The 22,083-nt window shown below is 43.6% G+C and overlaps 1 protein-coding gene across 1 annotated transcript in view; it reads right to left on the bottom strand.

Moving 5' to 3' along the window:
• Positions 1-5,965: 5,965 nt before the first annotated feature.
• The window catches only part of LOC118391192 (uncharacterized), a 36,425-nt gene continuing 20,307 nt past the window's right edge, over positions 5,966-22,083 (bottom strand). The window contains exons 12-21 of the mRNA XM_035782311.2: positions 14,562-14,693; positions 14,040-14,299; positions 10,105-10,253; positions 9,854-9,979; positions 9,571-9,732; positions 9,104-9,263; positions 8,470-8,600; positions 8,023-8,182; positions 7,792-7,895; positions 5,966-7,700 (exon numbers count right to left, since the gene is read on the bottom strand). Coding sequence (XP_035638204.2) covers positions 7,597-7,700; positions 7,792-7,895; positions 8,023-8,182; positions 8,470-8,600; positions 9,104-9,263; positions 9,571-9,732; positions 9,854-9,979; positions 10,105-10,253; positions 14,040-14,299; positions 14,562-14,693 — 1,488 coding nt within the window. The 3' untranslated portion in view covers positions 5,966-7,596. The remainder of the gene's footprint in view (positions 7,701-7,791; positions 7,896-8,022; positions 8,183-8,469; positions 8,601-9,103; positions 9,264-9,570; positions 9,733-9,853; positions 9,980-10,104; positions 10,254-14,039; positions 14,300-14,561; positions 14,694-22,083) is intronic.

The raw sequence follows: 22,083 nt of genomic DNA, 5'->3' as shown, positions 1-22,083 counted from the left end.
ATTTGTAAGTCGCTCTGGATAAGAGCGTCTGCTAAATGACTTAAATGTAAATGTAAATGTAAATGTACGTGAATAAACACAATTACACATGATAAAAGTCCAACATTTATTGTAAATGTCATCAATTTCAATGTTAATGCTTACTTACAAGCCCTTAACCAACAGTGCAGTTCAAGAAGAAGAAAATATTAGTCGGCTAAAATAAAAAGTAATAATAAAAAGTAACACAATAAGAATAACAATAACAAGGCTATATACAGGGGGCACCGGTACAGAGTCAGTGTGCAGGCTAGTTGAGGTAATCTGTACATGTACTAAGTGGGGGTGAAGTGACTATGCGCAGGTAACAAACAAACAGCGAGTAGCAGCAGTGTACGAGGGGAGGTGCGTGTGTCAATGTAAATTGTCCGGTGGTGAATTTTATGAATTGTTCAGCAGTTTAATGGCTTGGGGGTAGAAGCTGTTGAGGAGCCTTTTGGTCCTAGACTTGGCGCTCCGGTACCGCTTGCCGTGAGGTAGCAGAGAAAACAGTCTACAGAGGGTGACTGGAGTCTCTAACAGTTTCATGGGCTTTCCTCTGACACCGCCTGGTGTAGAGGTCCTGGAGGTCAGGAAGCTTGGCCCCAGTTATGTACTGGGCCATTCGCACTACCCTCTGTAGCACCTTACGGTCAGATGCCGAGCGGTTGCCATACCAGGCGGTGATGCAACCGGTCAGGATGCTCTCGATGGTGCAACTGTAGAACCTGTTGAGGATCTGGGGACTATGCCAAATCTTTTCAGTCTCCTGAGGGGGAATAGGTTTTGTCGTGCCCTCTTCACAACTCTCTTGGCATGTTTGGACCATGATAGTTCGTTGGTGATGTGGACACCAAGGAACTTGAAACTCTCGACCCGTTCCACTACAGACCCGTCGATGTTAAGTGGGGTCTGTTCGGCACGCCTTTTCCTGTAGTCCATGATCAGCTCCTTTGTCTTGTTCACATTGAGGGAGGGGTTGTTGTTCTGGCACCACATTGCCAATTCTCTGACCTCCTCTCTACAGGCCATCTCATCATTGACGGTGATCAGGCCTACCACTGTTGTGTCATCAGCAAACTTAATGTTTGGCCACACAGTCGTGGGTGAACAGGGAGTACATGAGGGGATTAAGTACACACCCCTGAGGGGCCCCAGTGTTAAGGATCAGCGTGGCAGACGTGTTGTTGCCTACCCTTACCATCTGGGGGCGGCCCGTCAGGAAGTCCAGGATCCAGTTGCAGAGAAAAGTGTTTAGTCCCAGAGTTAGCTTAGTGATGAGTTTCATGGGCACTATGCGCACCAGCTGTTATTGACAAAAAGACACACACCTCCACCCCTCATCTTACCAGAGATAGCTTCTCTGTTCTGCCAGGGAATGGAAAAGTCTCAGTGAAACACAAGATGTTACAGTTTTTAATGTCCCGTTGGTAGGATAAACTTAATTGTAGGTCATCAATTTTATTTTCTAACGATTGCACGTCAGCAAGGAGAATGGAAGGAATTGAGAGTTTACTCGCTCAACTCCGGCTTCTCAGAAGGATCCCCGATCTGCGTCCCCTTTTCCGGCGTCTTTTCTTCACGCAAAAGGCGTGGATCTGGGCCTGTTCCAGTGAAAGCAGGAAATCCTTCTCATTGGACTCGTTAAAGGAAAAAGTTTCTTCCAGTCCGCGGTGAGTAATCGCTTTTCTGATGTCCAGAAGTTATTTTCGGTCGTAAGAGACAGTAGCAGCAACATTATGTACACAATAAGTTAAAAAATAAGTTACACAAAATGCAAAACAATTACAAAATTGCACAAATGGTCAAATGTCAGCCATGTTCTTCGGCGCCATCTTTAAAACCTGAGTGCTAAGAGGCACTTGCATTGCCATAGCAATCATAGAACCACCTTTTACCATATTCAAAGACACCATTTTCCCAGGAGCAATGTCTAATTGACTGAAAAGTGTTGAGGATTGACAATTGTACGCCATATAGTTTGTGTTTTTCTGCCAAAGTTTTGGTAATATCTTTTTTCAATTTTTTAGTTGTTTTTAAAAAAAATTATGCTTACTTTCATACCGTATACACCAACTATGAATTACAGGTCCAGTATTCTGGATGCAGTGGGGATAATGGATTAGAAAATGGTGCTTTGGTAAAAAACAAAATCTGGGGAAGAAACTGTTAAAATGGTTTGTGGTGCTCCACAATCAAATGTTTTAAATAAACACAGAGATCCCCTGTTAAAATAATATTTTATCCTATTTTAACTATTTTTTATTTTATTTTTTTTTACCTTTATTTAACCAGGCAAGTCAGTTAAGAACATATTCTTATTTTCAATGACAGCCTGGGAACAGTGGGTTAACTGCAGTAATAAAGTAATTGAAGTAATTTGAAGTAATAAAAGGAGTAGGCCCCAGTGCTGGTCAGTAGATGTTATCAAACCCCCCAAAATAAGTAGGCACCATGACTGAATTGCATTAATTATGTCCCAAATCATTTGATCCTTCTGATAAATTCACAGCCACTGGTTTATTGTTTCTTTCCATGAATCCATAATCAAAACTGTATTCTTCAATGTAATTCTGCAGATGTTACATGTTTTTCTTTCAGATAAAGAAATAATAGCTTCAACTCGCACTGGGCCACACCCTCTAAAACATCATGCATCACATCAACTGAGAAGTTCTCAATTGTGTGAAAATACTCAGAGTTTAATAAATACGAACGCTTCACACCAAAAATTCCTATTAATTTCCTGAGTAGCAGTGTGCATGTATTTAGTTCGCAACACAATCTTCAGAGAATTCTGTCTGAAAGTCATATTTTTCTGCAAGACCGAACCTACAGCAATACCTTGCGCTAAAAGACTCCACCAGGCCCAAACAAACTATGTAGGCCCAGATTATTATGGACCACACTGCCACGAACATGATCACTGTATAAAGGAATCACAATGCCATCACTCTCTAACACTTTAAGGTCTCGAACAACAGGAGCAAGGATAGCACTAAATAATTTAAGACCCTCGTCGCCGACCCCGGACTGGGCACCCTCGTCGCGGGCCCCGGACTGGGCACCCTCGTCGCGGGCCCCGGACTGGGCACCCCCGTTGCGGGCCCCGGCCTGGAGACCCACGTCGCGAGCCCCGGACTGGGCACCCTCGTCGCGGGCCCCGGACTGGGCACCCTCGTCGCTGACCCCGGACTGGGCACCCTCGTCGCGGGCCCTGGACTGGGCACCCTCGTCGTGGGCCCCGGACTGGAGACCGATGTCGTGGGCCCCGGACTGGAGACCCACGTCGCGGGCCCCGGACTGGACACCCTCGTCGCGGGTTCCAGACTGGAGACCGTCACTGGAGGCTCCAGACTTGAGAATGTCGCTGGAGGCTCCGGATTGGAGAACGTCACTGGAGGCTCCGGAATGGGGACCATCACTGGAGGCTTCGTGCCATGACCCCTCACTGGAGGCTTCGTGCCATTGATCATCACTGGAGGCTTCTTGCCATGGATCATCACAGGAGGCTTCTTGCCATGGATCATCACTGGAGGCTTCGTGCCATGGATCATCACTGGAGGCTTCTTGCCATGGATCAAAACTGGAGGCTTCTTGCCATGGATCATCACTGGAGGCTTCTTGCCATGGCTCATCACTGAAGGCTTCGTGCCATGGATCATTACTGGAGTGAGGAGACGTATGGGCAGTCTGGTACATGGAGCTGCCACAAGGCTCACCAGGCTGGGGAGACATACAGGAGGATTAGTTCTGGGCGCAGGCACAGGAATCGCTAGGCTGGAGAGACATACAGGAGGTCCTGTCCTTGGCAGAGGCATCAGATACACTGGGCTGTGGAGGCGCACTGGAGGTCTCGAGCTTGGAGCCTGGTTTCCCACAGTCAAGTCCTGTGTGTAAACTCTACATAGTTATGTTCTGTGGGTGTCACTGAGTGGGCTGATACACCATTTCATGGGTGCAGGTTAGGCTGTTAGTGTCACGCCCTGGCCATAGAGAGGCTTTTATTCTCAATTTTGGTTAGGCCAGGGTGTGACTAGGGTGGGCATTCTAGTTTTGTTATTTCTATGTTTTCTATTTCTTTGTTTTTGGCCAAGTGTGGTTCCCAGTTAGAGGCATCTGTCTATCTTTGTCTCTGATTGGGAATCATACTTTGGCAGCCTTTTTCCCACCTGTGTTTTGTGGGTAATTGCTTTCTGTATAGTTTATGCACCTTACAGAACTGTTTCGGTTTCTTCAGTTTGTTATTTTGTTCAAATACGTCCACAGTGTGTTCTACTGATTTGTCTTCTGTTTAATTTATATAACAACATTCCTACCTTGTTTAGCATTACTAGTCCATTTGTGGCATGTTTTCGAAAATGTCATCCTTTTGCATCAGTTTCAATAGGGCCTTTTCTTTTGAAGGCAAACTGCCAATTCCACTGTTGTTGCTCACGACACACCGGTAAGGGACTCGACCAAGCACAAAGCCAATCCAATGGACCAATCAGGGCGAGAGGTGTGTGTGGAAAATGTGTTATGTCAATGTGCATTGTGGTCATTGTAGTCAGTGATGTTGTAGACAAAATATGATTGTAGACTTGTAGTTCTAGAAACGTTCCACGTTAAGGAAAGCGCTCTCTTTTAGACATTTGAAGTAAACAAGAATGGACATGATTCATGAACATTATTCCTTTGCCATTCATTCAATGCAAAGTCTCTCCTGACTTTTACTTAAATAATATTATTATAGTAATGATATCTGTGCCATTGGAAATTTTAGGTTGTAAATCTTGGTGGGGCAAACAAACAAAAGTTTTAAATGCATGCCAGCGAAGCAAAAACACAACACTAAACAATACATTAATTGCACTATAACGTTGACAAAAGGTGCCCACAAACTGGCCTACACAGAGCTTTCTTTTCAGCACCATGGAGTGAATCCTTACAACTGCTACACCTGGCTATCACCGTAGACTTGTCTGGCAGCAAAACAGTTCATTTAGCCTCATTTACTGCCTTTTAAACAAATGTGCCTTTTAAACAAATGTGGTTTCTACTGACAATTGAGATGTACAAACTGTGGCATAAGGGGACGACGAGTGGATAAGAGGCCATCCATCATTTAAATTAAGACATTAATGAGCAAGTTAGGACGGACGTAGTCAATATAACTATTTGTTCAACACTTTTCAAATGTACAGCGACAGGATTGAGAACATGGGCCGTTCTTACAATAGTCTCCCTGTACACCAAGTCAGGTGGATAAAGAAAGGGAGCATTTAAACAGACAATGAAAGCTCTTACACTATTCGATGATGACATTTCTCTAAAACAGGCTATAGGCTACATGTGCACCACCAAGTCGGAACAGTAGGCTACGTTTTGAGGGGGAAAGGGACCAAATTATTATGGTGAGGCACATGGGCTACTAACAGCTTACTACACAAAATACACTTTGTATTACTTTCTTAGCTACAGTATACATATCTGGCATATTGCATAGTTTATGCAGCAGCATACAGTAGATTTTTGCACTCATCTTGTTGTGCTCACTTGAACAGGAAGGTGACACGGCGGTCATTCTTGTGGGCAAATTATGTCATCAAACTTTGTCATCAAAGTCTAACATTCTCTTGATTTATAGTTTTTTCAAGACAACTGACTTTTTAAAGGCTCAACTCTCAAAATAACAAGGTTGAAATCATGACGTCAGTGATCTTCATGTCGGAGCTCTAGAAAGAGGCCCAAGTTCCCGACTTGGAGTTTTGAGTTGGATGACCATTCAAAACGTAGTGTCCCCATGAGTGACAGAACACTGAGCCAATTACGGCACAGCTAGAGAACATTACCAACCCCTACACTCTGTATTTTCTGCTGGCTGCCCCACCACCACAGAGAGCACTAAGCTAGGCTGAAACACCTGCATTTTGGAGCTGCCTTACTCAAGAAAGCAAAACAGAGACCATGTTTGTATGCGGCTTTATTGTTTGCAAACTGATGTGTGACACACATATTAATGCCAAAATAACATGCAAAACGGGTAACAACAAAAAATATTATAATTTGTATTTTTTTTTAGCTAACCAGGTGGGGGTCAAAAAAGGTGCCCTGAATGATCCGTGCAGAGTTATGGACAAGTCACAGCTCCTTGGCCCCCGAGAGAGATGATCTTGAACCTGCCACTCCGCTCAAAGAGTTACAATCCTCATCCGAATGTTTATCAAAAGCTATCAAAACTTCTTCCCAACCATAGACAGCATTGAAGAAAATTCAGCAACTCGAAGACAGTGGAAGTAGGGCCTAGATAAAATTGTTTTCTTCATTGTTAGGCTATCAACACCTTTGGGCCCCCATCAGGGTCAAAAATCTGGGCAATGGGTTTTTGAACTGACCAATAGATTGGCAATATTGTGATTGGTCCCATTTTGAAAACAAATAAAATTCTCTTTCATAGGTCAGTCAGTAAAGACCCTAGGAAGGCCAAAGGCCGGTTGGACTAAACTTGTTGGTTTAACAACAATAAAGAAGCAATGAAGAGTTGCTAAATGTTCTATTCGTGTCAGTTTGCTCCACAAGTCAAGCACATGTATTATATTTCCATGGGTTGGAGAGTGAGGAAGCGCCATAGACAGAAATTCTAGTTTGAATGCGTCCACCATTTTACTTAGGATCAGTGCTAATAAACTAGCTCAAACTTTCTAGTTTCAAACTGTTGTAGATTCCCTGCCTGAAGGCCTGTTTACAACAGTATCTTTCAGTAAAAAAATACATGATAGTTTTAATGACGTAGTGACATAGTTTAAATTCATGTGAAATGTTCTATATCTAGGCTTCCCTCACCCATTCAAATCCTCCGCAAGGAGGGATAGTCATTTCCCATAATTTCCTATAACAATTGTTCATAGCAAATGCACTATGAATATATGAAATAGACTGTGTCTGTCACATATTCCTCAATGAACTACATGCACTCCCAAGTTGTAGAAATATATTTTCAACATATTTCAATAAATTCAGACATGTTGTCACACCCTGATCAGTTTCACCTGTCCTCGTTATTGTCTCCACCCCCTCCAGGTGTCTCTTGTTTTCCCCAATGTATTTATCCCTGTGTTTTCTGTGCCAGTTCGTCTTCTATGTTCCACGAAAACCTGTGTTTTTTTCACTGTACGCCTGCCTTTGCGATTCTCTTTTTTCTAGTCCCCCTGGTTTTGACCCTTGCCTGTTCTAGACTCTGTATCCGCCTACCGGACCATTCTGCCTGCCTTGGCCATGAGCCTTTCTGCCACTCTGTACCTCCTGGAATCCTGGTTCTGACCTTTTGCCTGTCCATGACCATTCTCTTGCCTACACCTTTTAGATTATTAAACATTATAAGACTTCAACCATCTGCCTCCTGTTTCTGCATCTGGGTCTCATCATGATAATGTTCTCTGATCAAATTGAGCACTTGTTCCAAAACTGGTATCAGTAAAGTCATCTTTGAAAGTGCATATATCTAGAAAAATACTATATTGCTAATTGGGTGTAGTCACAGCTCTTGATGACAACATCAATACTTTGTACAGCTGAAAATGATGAATGATTCTCTTTTTAGTAGCAGTCCAGCCATCCATAGTTCAACAAGACACGGTTCACCTTCTTTGATGGATAGTGGTATTCGGTTTGCCTGGGGCCATCTGAAAAGTACATGTAACCTGAAGGAGAAACCACAGAAGATGTATTAGCAACATGTCAAGGCTTGAGGTAGGTTGATTGTATTGTGTCTTCAGTGTCACCACCACCTACCATGGTTTTCAAAAGCAGCATCAACTTTCCTGCCAATACCATGGAAATCCTGGGAGATGCTTCTGGGGTAGCCACGGTCCATTGTGCTCATCCTTTCATTGAAGCTGTGGTATAGATCAGAACACATTTAGGATACTGCAATACATTTGATTTCAATATGAGTTTGAATACAACAGGAGACCATTAGTTAATCAAATATTTAGCCACATTTAGTGTCTGACTGTCACACACCTCCAGTATTTGTTTCTCACAAAGAATAGGGTTTTCCCTGTGGATGCCACATGAACTGCAGAGTCTATCTTGGTTACGTATGAGGGGAAGCCAAAGTTGTAGATGGATTTGGGATAACCTGATAGGACGGTAAGGCCTCTGGTGCCCCAGTACCTTCTTCCTGTGAGAAGAAATGTTGGAGAAAAGATTAGGAACGTTACACACTGAGTATCCAAAACGTTTGAAGGGGGTGCAACTCAATATCAGGAATGTTTGGTATACTCAGTGTATATTACAGATATGGGAGAGAGCAGGTTCTCTATCATTCCCACTCAAACCAGTGCCAGAAAATTGAGTACCTAGGGTATCTAACCACTGCTATTACTAAAGCAAGAGAATTAACTGTGCACTTGTTGGATTACTGGGTTGGGCAACTTGGGCTGGGCCTAGCATAGGTTAATACTGTACCTTCAAATAGTAAGGCGATGTCTCGACCCTTGTATTCATATGCAGCATCAACATGGCTAATGCTAGGCCAGGTTCCCTTCACTGTCTTCGTCATTACTCCATTCCAATAGCCACTCTTCTTCCAGTAATACCTGATAAACAAACCGAAAATGTGTTTCAGGATTTTGACAATACTTTGCTTGCATTGCAACAATAGGACGATTCCTTGCACATTTTATGATATATACAACAGCACTTTCTATGAAGCATCTACATTTAAAAAGAAATTGTGCTTACAGCATGATACTAAGAAATTGATTAAACTTATAAAACTATATAAAAAAAACATGTTCTACTTGTTGCAATAAATAAGCTTTTTTATTTAATTCCACTGTCCTCCAAGTGTTCCTGAATCTCCTTCTTACCTCAGGTTTAAATTTGTATCTATTTATTTGGCCATTTTAAAAGACAATACAACCACACATGTGGATACCGTACAATGCCTGTAAATTAATCAAGGAGGACACAAAAGTTTTAAAATGTATTTCCATTGTGGTCCTCAAACTATACACGGGATTATAACACGAAAACAAAGTTTGCTCCTCATGCACCTTTGAAAACTTATTGAAAGAATGTTAGTGTGTGTTTGTCTCACCCATCTTTGAAGAAGTACAGCTCACTCCGAATGGTACTGGCAGCATCAAAGACAAGGTTCCTGTTGCATCTTTCTGGAGGGTTTGGTCTAGGTTCTGGTTTGGGCTTTGGTTTAGGCTTGGGTCTTGTTGGTTCCGGCTGACCTGGTGTTGTCCGGACACCTTACAAATTGAAGAGTAATGTTTCAATGACTACATTAAATATTAGGTTATGAAAATAGATATTCTGTTAATACACAGTACCATTTTCCCTAGTACTGTGAGGTTCAGGGCCCATATTCACGAAGTGTCTCTGAGTAGAAGAGCTGATAAAGGATCAGTTTTCTCTTTAAGAATAAATAATAGGGGGGGGGGGCAGATTCTAGAAAAGCACTCCTACTCTGAGACAATTTATGAATACGGACCCTGATGTAGCCGTTTAATGTTTAATTGTCGCCACCTTCTCACAGTGGGCTGAACACTCACTCACCGTACAAGGCCTGTACTCCCCGCCTGTCGTCTGCAGGTAGCCTGTATCCTTTTGTGTTCACAAAGTGATATGTGGGGTACATCAGAGCTGAGCTGTCTCGTGAGTGGGCCAATCCAAGAGCATGGCCAAACTCATGGGCCGCCACCAGAAGCAGGTTTATCCCTGTTGTAGAGTCAGAGAGAGATGCTTAGGTAAAAACTATGACGGTACTGTCAGAATTGATTTGAAGTATTTTAGTACAGCAACTGTAGGGTTTATTGGTGTTGTTTCTTTGATCCTGTACCTCTCTGGCTCAGAGTCCAAGACTCATCTTCATCAAAGTGTGTGTCACCACCTTCGCCTTCTCCTGGAGAGTTTGCATGGGCCAAGACACCATTCGGCCCATCGAAGGGGTAGAAGTCACCGTGGTCTGGTTTAAAAAGGGAAGAAACAGTATTCCTAATACAATTGCTCTTAAATTAACAAATACAAAACATGCTTGTGGTTCAACATATCAACTCTATCTCTGAACAGGAGTGACTGAACAGAACTCACATTTGGCTCCAAACAGGATCATGATGTCAGCGGTGTCACTGTAGATCTGCTTAAAGTCCAGTGGGATGATGTCGCTGTAGAGCTTGAAGGCCTGGGCGATGGTGGAGTCCACCTCACGCCGACTCAGGTCATGCGTGTACTCAGTAATTCTGGGAAAATAAATAGGAGAAACCATCGTATTATGTATTGGTTATCCGAATGCCCATCATGTACTTGTTGTGGCTTTTCATCATCCTGTTTGTTTGCCATGTGTCATAACTTGCAAATCCAATTATGTTTGCTATGTTTTGAAAATCTTAGCACACTTCTGTTTAGTAGTGTAGGAATATACCGATCCCCATTTTCAAGACCAATATCTATAGGTGGATTTGGTGTAACTGTGTGGATTTGGTGTAACAGTTTTTTTCTAATTCCACCGGTGCTCATATGTCTACTGAATAAAAACCAAACAATTTTAACGCAACATGTAAAGTGTTGTTTCATTAGCTGAAAAAAAAATCCATGTGCACAAAAATATTATTTCTCTCAAATTTTGTACAAATTTGTTTACATCCCTGGTCGTGAGCATTCCTCCTTTGCCAAGATAATCCATCCACCTGTCAAGTGTGGTATATCAAGAAGCTGACTAAAAAGCATGATCATTACACAGGTGCACCTTGTGCCGGGGACAATAAAAGGCCACTGAAATGTGACCCGATTCAGGAAACAAGGCGTATGTCGAAAGGATAATATGATGGTGCTGCAGGGGAACACCCTACCAGGCCCAGATCCCCATCATTCGCTGGAAATTTAAATTTCACTAAAAAATCTGCTAAAATCTGCAAAAATTTGCCATCGTCCTGCTAGCTAACGCTCAATCGCTGGAAAATAAATGGGAGTAACTGAAAGCACGTATATTCTACCAACAGAACATTAAAAACTCTAATATCTTATGGTTCACCGAGCCGTGGCTGAACAACAACATTGAGAACATACAGCTGGCAGGTTATACACTCTATCGGCAGGATAGAACAGCAGCCTCTGGTAAGACATGGGGCAGGGGCCTATGCATATATGTAAACAACAGCTGGTGTACGATATCTAAGGCAGTCTCGAGGTTTTGCTCACGTGAGGTAGAGTATCTCATGATAAGCTGTAGACCACACTATCTACCTAGAGAGTTTTCATCTGTATTTTCCGTAGCTGTCTACATACTACCACATAGTGGCACTAAAACCACACTCAATGAGCTGTATACCGCCATAAGCAAACAGGAAAAGACTCATCCAGAGGCGGCGCTCCTAGTGGTTGGGGACTTTAATGCAGGGAAACTTAAATCAGTTTTAGCTCATTTTTATCGGCATGTTAAATGTGCAACCAGAGAGAGAAAGATTCTAGACCACCTTTAATCCACACACAGAGACGCGTACAAAGCTCTCCCTCGCCCTCCATTTGGCAAATCTGACCAAATTAAAGCAGGAAGCACCAGTGACTTGGTCTATAAAAAAGAGGTCAGATGAAGCAGATGCTAAACTACAGGACTGTTTTGCTAACACAGACTGGAATATGTTCCGGGATTCTTCCGATGGCATTGAGGAGTACACCACATCAGTCACTGGCTTTATTAATAAGTGCATTGAGGACGTCGTCCCCACAGTCACTGTACGTACATACCCCAACCAGAAGCCATGGATTACAGGCAACATTCGTACTGACCTAAAGGGCTGAGCTGCCGCTTTCAAGGAGTGGGACTCTAACCCGGAAGCTTATAAAAAATCCCGCTATGCCTTCCGACGAATCATCAAACAGGCAAAGCATCAATACAGGACTAAGATCGAATCGTACTACACCGGCTACGACGCTCGTCGGATGTGGCAGGGCTTGCAAACTATTACAGCCAAGAGCTGCCCAGTGACACAAGCCTACCAGATGAGCTAAATAACTTCTATGCTTGCTTCAAGGCAAGGATCACTGAAACATGCATGAGCGCATTAGCTGTTCCAGATGACTGTGTGATCACACTCGCCGCAGCCAATATGAGTAAGACCTTAACCTTCTTCGGGATCGGTGTCCCTTCCACGGGATGGATGAGCTAACGTAGGCTAATGTGATTAGCATGAGGTTGTAAGTAACAAGAAAAATTCCCAGGACATTGGCATGAAGCTTACATTCTTGTTAATCTAACTGCACTGTCCAATTTACAGTAGCTATTACTGTGAAAGTATACCATGCTATTGCTTGAGGAGAGTGCACAGTTTTGAACATGAAAAGTTATTAATAAACAAAATAGGCATATTTGGGGAGTCTTGATACAACATTTTGAGCAGAAATACAATGGTTCATTGGATCAAGTCTAAAGCTTTGAACATACACTGCTGCCATCTAGTGGCCAAAATCTAAATTGCAGCTGGGCTGGAATAATACATTATGGCCTTTCTCTTGCATTTCAAAGATGGTACAAAGAAAATACAATACATATATATATTTTTTTTTTATATTATATTTTACCAGATCTATTGTGTTATATTCTCCTACATTCTTTTAACATTTCCACAAACGTCAAAGTGTTTCCTTTCGGATAACCAGGACTGCGAGCTTGCGCTGACAAACTGGCAAGTGTCTTCATTGACATTTTCAACCTGTCCCTGACTGAGTCTGTAATACCAACATGTTTCAAGCAGACCACTATAGACCCTGTGCCCAAGAACACTAAGGTAACCTGCCTAAATGACGACCGACCCGTAGCACTCATGTCTGTAGCCATAAAGTGCTTTCAAAGGCTCACATCAACACTATTATCCCAGAAACCCTAGACCCACTCCAATTTGCATACCGCCCTAACAGATCCACAGATGATGCAATCTCTATTGCATTCCACACTACCCTTTCCCATCTGGACAAATGGAACACCTACATTAGAATGCTATTCATTGACTACAGCTCAGCATACAACACCATAGTGCCCACAAAGCTCATCACTAAGCTAAGGACCCTGGGACTTAACACCTCCTTCTGCAACTGGACACGCCCACAGGTGGTAAGGGTAGGTAACAACACATCTGCAACACTGATCCTCAACATGGGCCCCCTCAGGGGTGCATGCTCAGTCCCCTCCTGTACTCCCTGTTCACTCATGACTGCATAGCCAAGCATGACTCCAGCACTATCATTAAGTTTGCCGACGACACAACGGTGGTAGGTCTGATCACCGACAAAGATGAGGCAGAGATCTGGCCATGTGGTACCAGGATACAACCTCTCCCTCAACATGATAAAGACAAAGGAGATGATTGTGGTCTACAGAAAAAGGAGGACCGAGCACGCCCCCATTAACATCGACGGGGCTGTAGTGGAGCAGATTGATCTCTTCAACTTCCTTGGTGTCCATATCCCCAACAAACTATCATGGTCCAAGCACACCAAGATAGTCGTAAAGAAGGCACGACAAAACCTATTCCCACTCAGGAGACTGAAAATATTTGCAAGGCAAGTTGTACCGAAGCACCAAGTCTAGGTCCAAAAGGTTTCTTAACAGCTTCTACCTCCAAACCATAAGACTCTTGATCAGCAAATCAAATGGCTACCCAGACTATTTGCGTTGTACACCCCCCACCCCCACCCCTCTTTTACACTGCTGCTACTCTCTGTTTATTTTTTTTTTACATATCTATTTTTCTTAAATTCATTGTTGGTTAAGGGCTTGTAAGTAAGCATTTCACTGTAAGGTCTAAACCTAAACCTTAGGTGAAAAAATACAAAATTCCAGAAATGTCTTTACATTGCTGACTTTTAAAAAATCCAGTCAGATTTCCATGTTGATTCAACATCATCACGAACACATTGATATATATATTTTTTTAAACGTTATGTTTTTTTATGATGTAGAAACAAAGTTGATTCAAGTAGTTTGTACTCAATTGGTAATTTCTGAAGTCTCTGTCCGGTATATAGGCTACCTGTAAGTGACGATGCTCTGCTTCCATCGGGGCTTGCCCTGGAAGTGTCCGTAGCGGGCCACGTCTGTGACCCCACATCGGGGCTTGGCCATCACCTCCAGGGTGTTCGAGTCCAGCCTGCCTGTCACCTCCAACCCAAAGAAGTCCTGCATGCTCCTCAGGTCTCTCTCAAATGAGTCCACTGGGGTGTCCATCATCACTCGCCTGGACATGATGGAGTTGGTGGAGCCAGCAACCGAGTAAAACTGGGATAGATAGGCCTGTACAGAGAGCTAACTGTCAATCTTGTAAAAATGGACAGTTAGTGGTCCGTGGTCGAGTACAGTTTAACGGTTTGGTTGATGCACAATTGTCCATCAACCAAACCGTGGGTAGTTTGTCTCTGTACTGTTTGTTTCAATTGGTACATTCCATTGTGTTGTCAAAGAAACAACATAACATTCAATGATAAATATGTACACTATATGTAAATATTAAATAATACACACACATATAGAACTACAGTAATTAGCAATAGTTTACCTTAGCTCTGGCCTGTAGGTCATCTGAAGACAGAGTGACATCTTGACTTGTAGTAGGGGCTGCTATACAAATAGCAAAAGCAGCCACTGTCTGTAACACGGTAAACACTGATCTTCCCATGAATGTAACCTTCTACTGCAGAGGAGAAAGTCTGACTGCCCCAAGCCCTCTGCACCTCTCCTTATATAGCCCAGATCCCAGGCACCACACATTAGAATGGGTGTGATGATAGATTGTTTCTCATTTCCCAAAAATTGTTTAGGGTATCCAAAGGGCCCTGGCACTGCATGCATGATTGAGCACTACAGCATTCCAGACTCTGTCTGAGCAGGTCCTATTCAGGAAATGAGGGATTGTTATCAATGACGTGGGAGGAGAAGGAGGGGGAGGACAGTCCAGGTGCTGTAGATCTGGGGGAAGATTTGGATTGGCTTTGCTAATGCAAGGAAGAGAAAGTATGCAAACATGGGGCTTCTCCTTGTGAGGCTGTCATATCTGGTTTGTGATGCCTCACTCATTGTCAGGCCGCAAATGGCACATCAGCTACTTTATTGAAACATGCAGAAAAAATATGTACTCTGATTAACTGCATCCTAGATAAATATGGCATCTGAAAATATAGTTTTTTAATTGAATACAATTCTTTGTTTTGTGAAAGAGATGATTTGCAATGATCACAATATGCATATTATGCAGAACTCTTATTTTAGTGATAACACGCCGAGAGGACGGAGTTTGGAGGATATATTGGCCGGAAAACCATGCCAATAAATCCTCCAATCGCTGGCTTTGAGGGCATTATCACTTTTATACAACATATTACTGACATATTCAAATCAAATCAAATTTTATTTGTCACATACACATGGTTAGCAGATGTTAGTGCGAGTGTAGCGAAATGCTTGTGCTTCTAGTTCCGACAATGCAGTAATAACCAACAAGTAATCTAGCTAACAATTCCAAAACTACTACCTTATAGACACAAGTGTAAGGGGATAAAGAATATGTACATAAAGATATATGAATGAGTGATGGTACAGAGCAGCATAGGCAAGATACAGTAGATGGTATTGAGTGCAGTATATACATATGAGATGAGTATGTAAACAAAGTGGCATAGTTAAAGTGGCTAGTGATACATGTATTACATAAGGATGCAGTAGATGATATAGAGTACAGTATATATGTATACATATGAGATGAATAATGTAGGGTATGTAAACATTATATTAGGTAGCATTGTTTAAAGTGGCTAGTGATATATTTTACATAATTTCCCATCAATTCCCATTATTAAAGTGGCTGGAGTTGAGTCAGTGTGTTGGCAGCAGCCACTCAATGTTGGTGGTGGCTGCTTAACAGTCTGATGGCCTTGAGATAGAAGCTGTTTTTCAGTCACTCGGTCCCAGCTTTGATGCACCTGTACTGACCTCGCCTTCTGGATGATAGCGGGGTGAACAGGCAGTGGCTCGGGTGGTTGCTGTCCTTGATGATCTTTATGGCCTTCCTGTGACATCGGGTGGTGTAGGTGTCCTGGAGGGCAGGTAGTTTGCCCCCGGTGATGTTTTGTGCAGACCTCACTACCCTCTGGAGAGCCTTACGGTTGTGGGCGGAGCAGTTGCCGTACCAGGCGGTGATACAGCCCGCCAGGATGCTCTCGATTGTGCATCTGTAGAAGTTTGTGAGTGCTTTTGGTGACAAGCCAAATTTCTTCAGCCTCCTGAGGTTGAAGAGGCGCTGCTGCGCCTTCTTCACAATGCTGTCTGTGTGGGTGGACCAATTCAGTTTGTCTGTGATGTGTACGCCGAGGAACTTAAAACTTACTACCCTCTCTACTACTGTTCCATCGATGTGGATAGGGGGGTGTTCCCTCTGCTGTTTCCTGAAGTCCACAATCATCTCCTTAGTTTTGTTGACGTTGAGTGTGAGGTTATTTTCCTTTCCGAGGGCCCTCACCTCCTCCCTGTAGGCCGTCTCGTCGTTGTTGGTAATCAAGCCTACCACTGTTGTGTCGTCCGCAAACTTGATGATTGAGTTGGAGGCGTGCGTGGCCACGCAGTCGTGGGTGAACAGGGAGTACAGGAGAGGGCTCAGAACGCACCCTTGTGGGGCCCCAGTGTTGAAGATCAGCGGGGTGGAGATGTTGTAGCCTACCCTCACCACCTGGGGGCGGTCCGTCAGGAAGTCCAGTACCCAGTTGCACAGGGCGGGGTCGAGACCCAGGGTCTCGAGCTTGATGACGAGCTTTGAGGGCACTATGGTGTTAAATGCCGAGCTGTAGTCAATGAACAGCATTCTCACATAGGTATTCCTCTTGTCCAGATGGGTTAGGGCAGTGCGCAGTGTGGTTGAGATTGCATCGTCTGTGGACCTGTTTGGGCGGTAAGCGAATTGGAGTGGGTCTGTGTCAGGTAGGGTGGAGGTGATATGGTCCTTGACTAGTCTCTCAAAGCACTTCATGATGACGGAAGTGAATGCTACGGGGCGGTAGTCGGCTAGCTCAGTTACCTTAGCTTTCTTGGGAACAGGAACAATGGTGGCCCTCTTGAAGCATGTGGGAACAATAGACTGGGATAGGGATTGATTGAATATGTCCATAAACACGAATCTGGTCTCCAGTGCGTCTCCTTGGGCCGGCTTACATGGCACCAGCCTTGCGCACGGTGTCCCCAGTTCGCCTGCATAGCCCAGTGCGGGCTATTCCACCTCGCCGCACTGGCAGGGCGACCGGGAGCATTCAACCGGGTAAGGTTGGGCAGGCTCGGTGCTCAAGAGCTCCAGTGCGCCTGCACGGTCTGGTCTATCCAGTACCACCTCCACGCACCAGCCCTCCGGTGGCAGCTCCCCGCACCAGGCTTCCTGTGCGTGTCCTCGGCCCAGTACCACCAGTGCCAGCACCACGCATCAGGCCTACAGTGCGCCTCGCCTGTCCAGCGCAGCCAGAGCCTTCCTCCTCTACAGCGCTGCCGGAGTCTCCTGCCTATTCAGCGCTGCCAGAGCTGTCAGTCTGCAAGGAGCTGTCAGTCTGCAAGGAGCTGTCAGTCTGCAAGGAGCCGCCAGAGCTGCCAGTCTGCAAGGAGCCGCTTGAGCTGCCAGTCTGCAAGGAGCCGCCAGAGCTGCCAGTCTGGAAGGAGCCACCAGAGCTGCCAGTCTGCAAGGGGCCGCCAGAGCTGCCAGTCTGTAAGGGGCCGCCAGAGCTGCCAGGATCTGCCAGAACCACCAGCCAGCCAGGATCTGCCAGATCCATCTACCTGCCTGAGCTTCCTCTCAGTACTGAGCTTCCCCTCAGTCCCGAGCTTCCCCTCAGTCCCGAGCTACCCCTCAGTCCCGAGCTACCCCTCAGTCCCGAGCTACCTCAGTCTGGAGCTGCCCCTCAGTCCAGTGGGGCCCTTGGTTAGGGTTACTAGGCCAAGGTCGACGGCGAGGGTCGCCAATCTAGGGACGCAATGTAAGCGGACTGAGACTTAGTTGGAGTGGGGTCCACGTCCCGCGCCGGAGCCAACCACCCGGACCCTCCCCTATGGGTTTAGGTGTGCGGCCCGGGAGACAGGGGGGTTCTGTCATGCCCTGGTCTTAGTATTTTGGGTTTTCTTTATTATTTTGGCCAGGGTGAGACATGGGTTATTTATGTGGTGTGTTTTGTCTTGGGGTTTTTGTAGGTTATGGGATTGTGGTTAGTGGGGTTGTCTAGAATAGTCTATGGCTGCCTGGAGTGGTTCTCAATCAGAGGCAGGTGTTTATCGTTGTCTCTGATTGGGAACCATATTTAGGCAGCCGTATTCTTTGAGTGTTTCGTGGTTGATTGTTCCTGTCTCTGTGTTAGTTTGCACCAGAATAGGCTGTTTAGGTTTTCACGGCACGTTTCTTGTTTTGTATTGTTCGTGTTTACCTTTTATTAAACATGTATCGAAATAACCATGCTGCATATTGGTCCACCTCTCATTCACCGGAAGAAAACCTTAACACAATGTTCTGACTTGGTGTACAGGGAGAATAATGTAAGAACGGCCCATGTTCTGAATTCTGTCACTGTACATTTCAAAAGTGCTGAACAAATAGTTATATTGACTACATCTGTCCTTGCTCGCTCATAGTCTTAATTGAAATTACGGATTTCCTCTTACCCGCTTGTCTTCCCTTTATGCCATAGTTTGTACATCTCAATTACCAGTAGAAACCACATGTTTAAGTAAGTCAGCCATATCAGCTATGTTTTTTTAAAGGCAATAAATGAGGCTAAATGAACTGTTTCGCTGCCAGACAATAGCCAGGTGTAGCAGTGGTAAGGTGTTGGGACTGCGGTTGGGACTCTGCTGTTGGGTCAGCTTTATGTAGGCCATAACAGTTTGTGAGCACCGTTTGTCACCGTTATAGTGCAATTAATGTATTGTTTAGTGTTGTGTAGTGGCTTTGCTGTCATGCATCTAAAAAACATGTTTTGTTTGCCTCTCCAAGATTTACATGTTAAAATTGCCACTGGTGCTATGTCTCACAAAATCACTTTCATATTCTACTTAACATACCGAATAGAATAGCATGATAATGTCAGGCTACTGTTATACCAAAAACACCATGTCATTTCTTATGACAATTTAGGATGATTGTGCTTAAATGTAGATTTTTGTTTTCTCGTGCGGTGGCTGTGTCTCACTCAATCTGCTCTAAAATTTGGTTAGTTCAGCTGGTTAGCCACCCTTACATCTTTCAAGAAAACCAGAAGGCATATTCTCATGAAACTGATTGGGATCAAATGGTTAGCATGCATTCAGCGTGGATGTTTCACCTGTAAAATGTGAAGAATTATTACTATTCATGATTGACTGGGATAATGGCCTAATTTATAATAAAGTTGGCCTAATTTGTTGTTTTAGGATTTTTTAAAAATAGAACATTTTCATTTAGCCACTTACAGTAGTCATGGACTATCATGCAATTTGGATGATGTATTGCATGTATATTCGATTCGATCTTAATCATGTATTGACGCTTTGCCTGTTTGATGGTTCGTCGTTGGGCATAGCGGGATTTCTTATAAGCTTCTGGGTTAGAATCCCGCTCCTTGAAAGCGGCAGCTCTACCCTTTAGCTCAGTGCGAATGTTGCCTGTAATCCATGGCTTCTGGTTGGGGTATGAACGTACAGTCACTTTGGGGGCGACGTCCTCAATGCACTTATTGATAAAGCCAGTGACTGATGTGGTGTACTCCTCAATACCATCGGAAGAATCCCGGAACATATTCCAGTCTGTGCTACAGTAGCAGAGCAGTCCTGTAGTTTAGCATCTGCTCCATCTGACCACTTTTTTATAGACCAAGTCACTGCTGCTTCCTGCTTTAATTTTTTGCTTGTAAACAGGAATGAGGAGGATAGAATTATGGTCAGATTTGCCAAATGGTGGACGAGCTTTGTGTGCGTCTCTGTGTGTGGAGTAAAGGTGGTCTTCCTCTGGTTGCACTCTTAACATGCTAATAGAAATTAGATAAAACTAACTTAAGTTTCCCTGTCTTAAAGTCCCCAGCGCCGTCTCTGGATGAGCGTTTTCCTGTTTGACTCATTATAGTTGTAAATACCATGCAGTTGCACCAAGGGAATTTAAACAAAACATATTATTTTTGCAGGTCTTCTGTTTCCCCACATTTATTGATTAATTAAATTCCCATCATGAAAATGTATCCCCATTCCCCAATCAAATACCTTCATCGATGCCACAAAAAAAAACAGACAAATCAGCATTGTACTTATCTATAGAGGACTTTTGTGTTGTATCACAAATCACCTAGCAATCACACCAGACGCCACGTTGGAAAACCGTTGTCAGTCTGTCGGCTGCCTACAATCGTTCACATGGCTGGCTGCATTCTGCTACCACCAGAAACTTTGGGAAGATTACTCATTAGTTATTTTTTCTGAGGACCCAGAAAACCTATTCAAGTAAGTTAATATATTTTGAAAATGATCAAAAACTATGTATTATTAGCTAGCTTGCTACAGAAACGTAGTGTGCAGGCTAACTCAAATAGCTACCGTAGTCAGCTAACTTTACATACAGCATAGCTAAGTGAATTAAATATCACCAGCTTGCTAACTTCATATTAACGTAAACTCACTCACTTTTGTACATCGCCTTTGGTCCATACAATTGACCTTATTTTAGTGCCCCAAAAACGTAATACCTCCAGATCAACACCATTGTAAAGCACAATTTCTCCCCTTTCCAACAAAATTAATGTCATGACCTCCACGCTGCCCGTTTCTGCAAAATTCAAGAAGGCAATGAGCTCCTTCTGGTCTTTTTAAAAATGGCGGGTGGGGAAGCGAAACTAATGCGTGATAGTGAGAAGGAGAGATGTGTGGAAAAACTGCTTTTTTTCTCTTGATCTGTCCAATTCATCACCTTATCAGATTTTAAAGTGTAAATAAAACACTATAAAGAGTTTATCTAATGTGTCATTACATACCTATTTGAAGGTTTGTGTCGAATTTGAATCTGTTTTTTAGGGCGGTGCTAAAGTGATATTCAGAAGTAAACAGCGGCTTTGAAAGTGATGACGCAAAAAATTACTAGGTATCCCCCCCTTACCCCCATCACTGTCCATTTCTTGTTTGTAAACGATGAGAGAAGTGCTACACCTGGTGGAGAGAGATTGTAAGACAGAAATAGTAGCTTTATGCGTGCAACCTCCAATACTATAGAGCCATTACCATGTAGATCAACGCTTGAATAGAAACGTAGTTCACAACGTAGTTCACACCCCAGATTTTGAAGTCAACACAGTCGCTACAGTCCCATTAGTTTTCTTTGAAGCCTTGTTTGAATGTCGCGGTTGCGCAAATTTGTACGGAATGGGGTGAGTTTACGTTAGCTAGTTAGCTAGCTATATTGATGTACTTATTGTTGTAACTAAATGTATCTTTAGCTAGGTAGTTAGCTAGCTAACAACCATGGAAGGGGGTGAAAGTATTATCTAGCAGTTCCAGCTGTCAGAGAAAGGAGATTAGGCTACTCTGGATAGAGCAGTATAATATTCAGGGCTGTCTAATTTTACTATAATGCAGCCTGTTTCTTTGTGATGTTTTCTGTCCTCAGATAGAGAGCCGTGTAACCCTGGCTGTAGATGAAGAGGTCCCCGGCTGTAGATGAAGAGGTCCCAATGAATGTCCCAAGAGAAATAGGGTACTTTCTTGTATACCATGAATTATATGTGTACCTATGTTGGCAAAGTTTGTGAAAGTTATACAATGTATAAACCTATTACAACTGGAGTAGGCCAACCCTGCTTCTGTTCCAGCCCAGCACTAACACACCTGATTCAATGTATCAAACATAATTAGTTAATAATCAAGTGTACTATTGCTGGGCTGGAACGGAAGTCTGCTCACCCAGTAGATCAGGAATTAGTGGAGTGAGGTTGGCCACCTCTGGTATTTACTTTTTTTTGTTCACCTGAAATTATGCTTTGCTAGTAATAGCCTACTTGTAACTAAAATGTCTAACCTTTACATGTGAGTGAGCTTTCTTGTAC

Source organism: Oncorhynchus keta, chromosome 12 (genome assembly GCF_023373465.1).
Source record: "Oncorhynchus keta strain PuntledgeMale-10-30-2019 chromosome 12, Oket_V2, whole genome shotgun sequence".
Taxonomy (NCBI): Eukaryota; Metazoa; Chordata; class Actinopteri; order Salmoniformes; family Salmonidae; genus Oncorhynchus; species Oncorhynchus keta.
The sequence above is the reverse complement of the archived record's forward strand: the minus strand, read 5'-3'. Positions and strand labels throughout refer to the sequence as shown.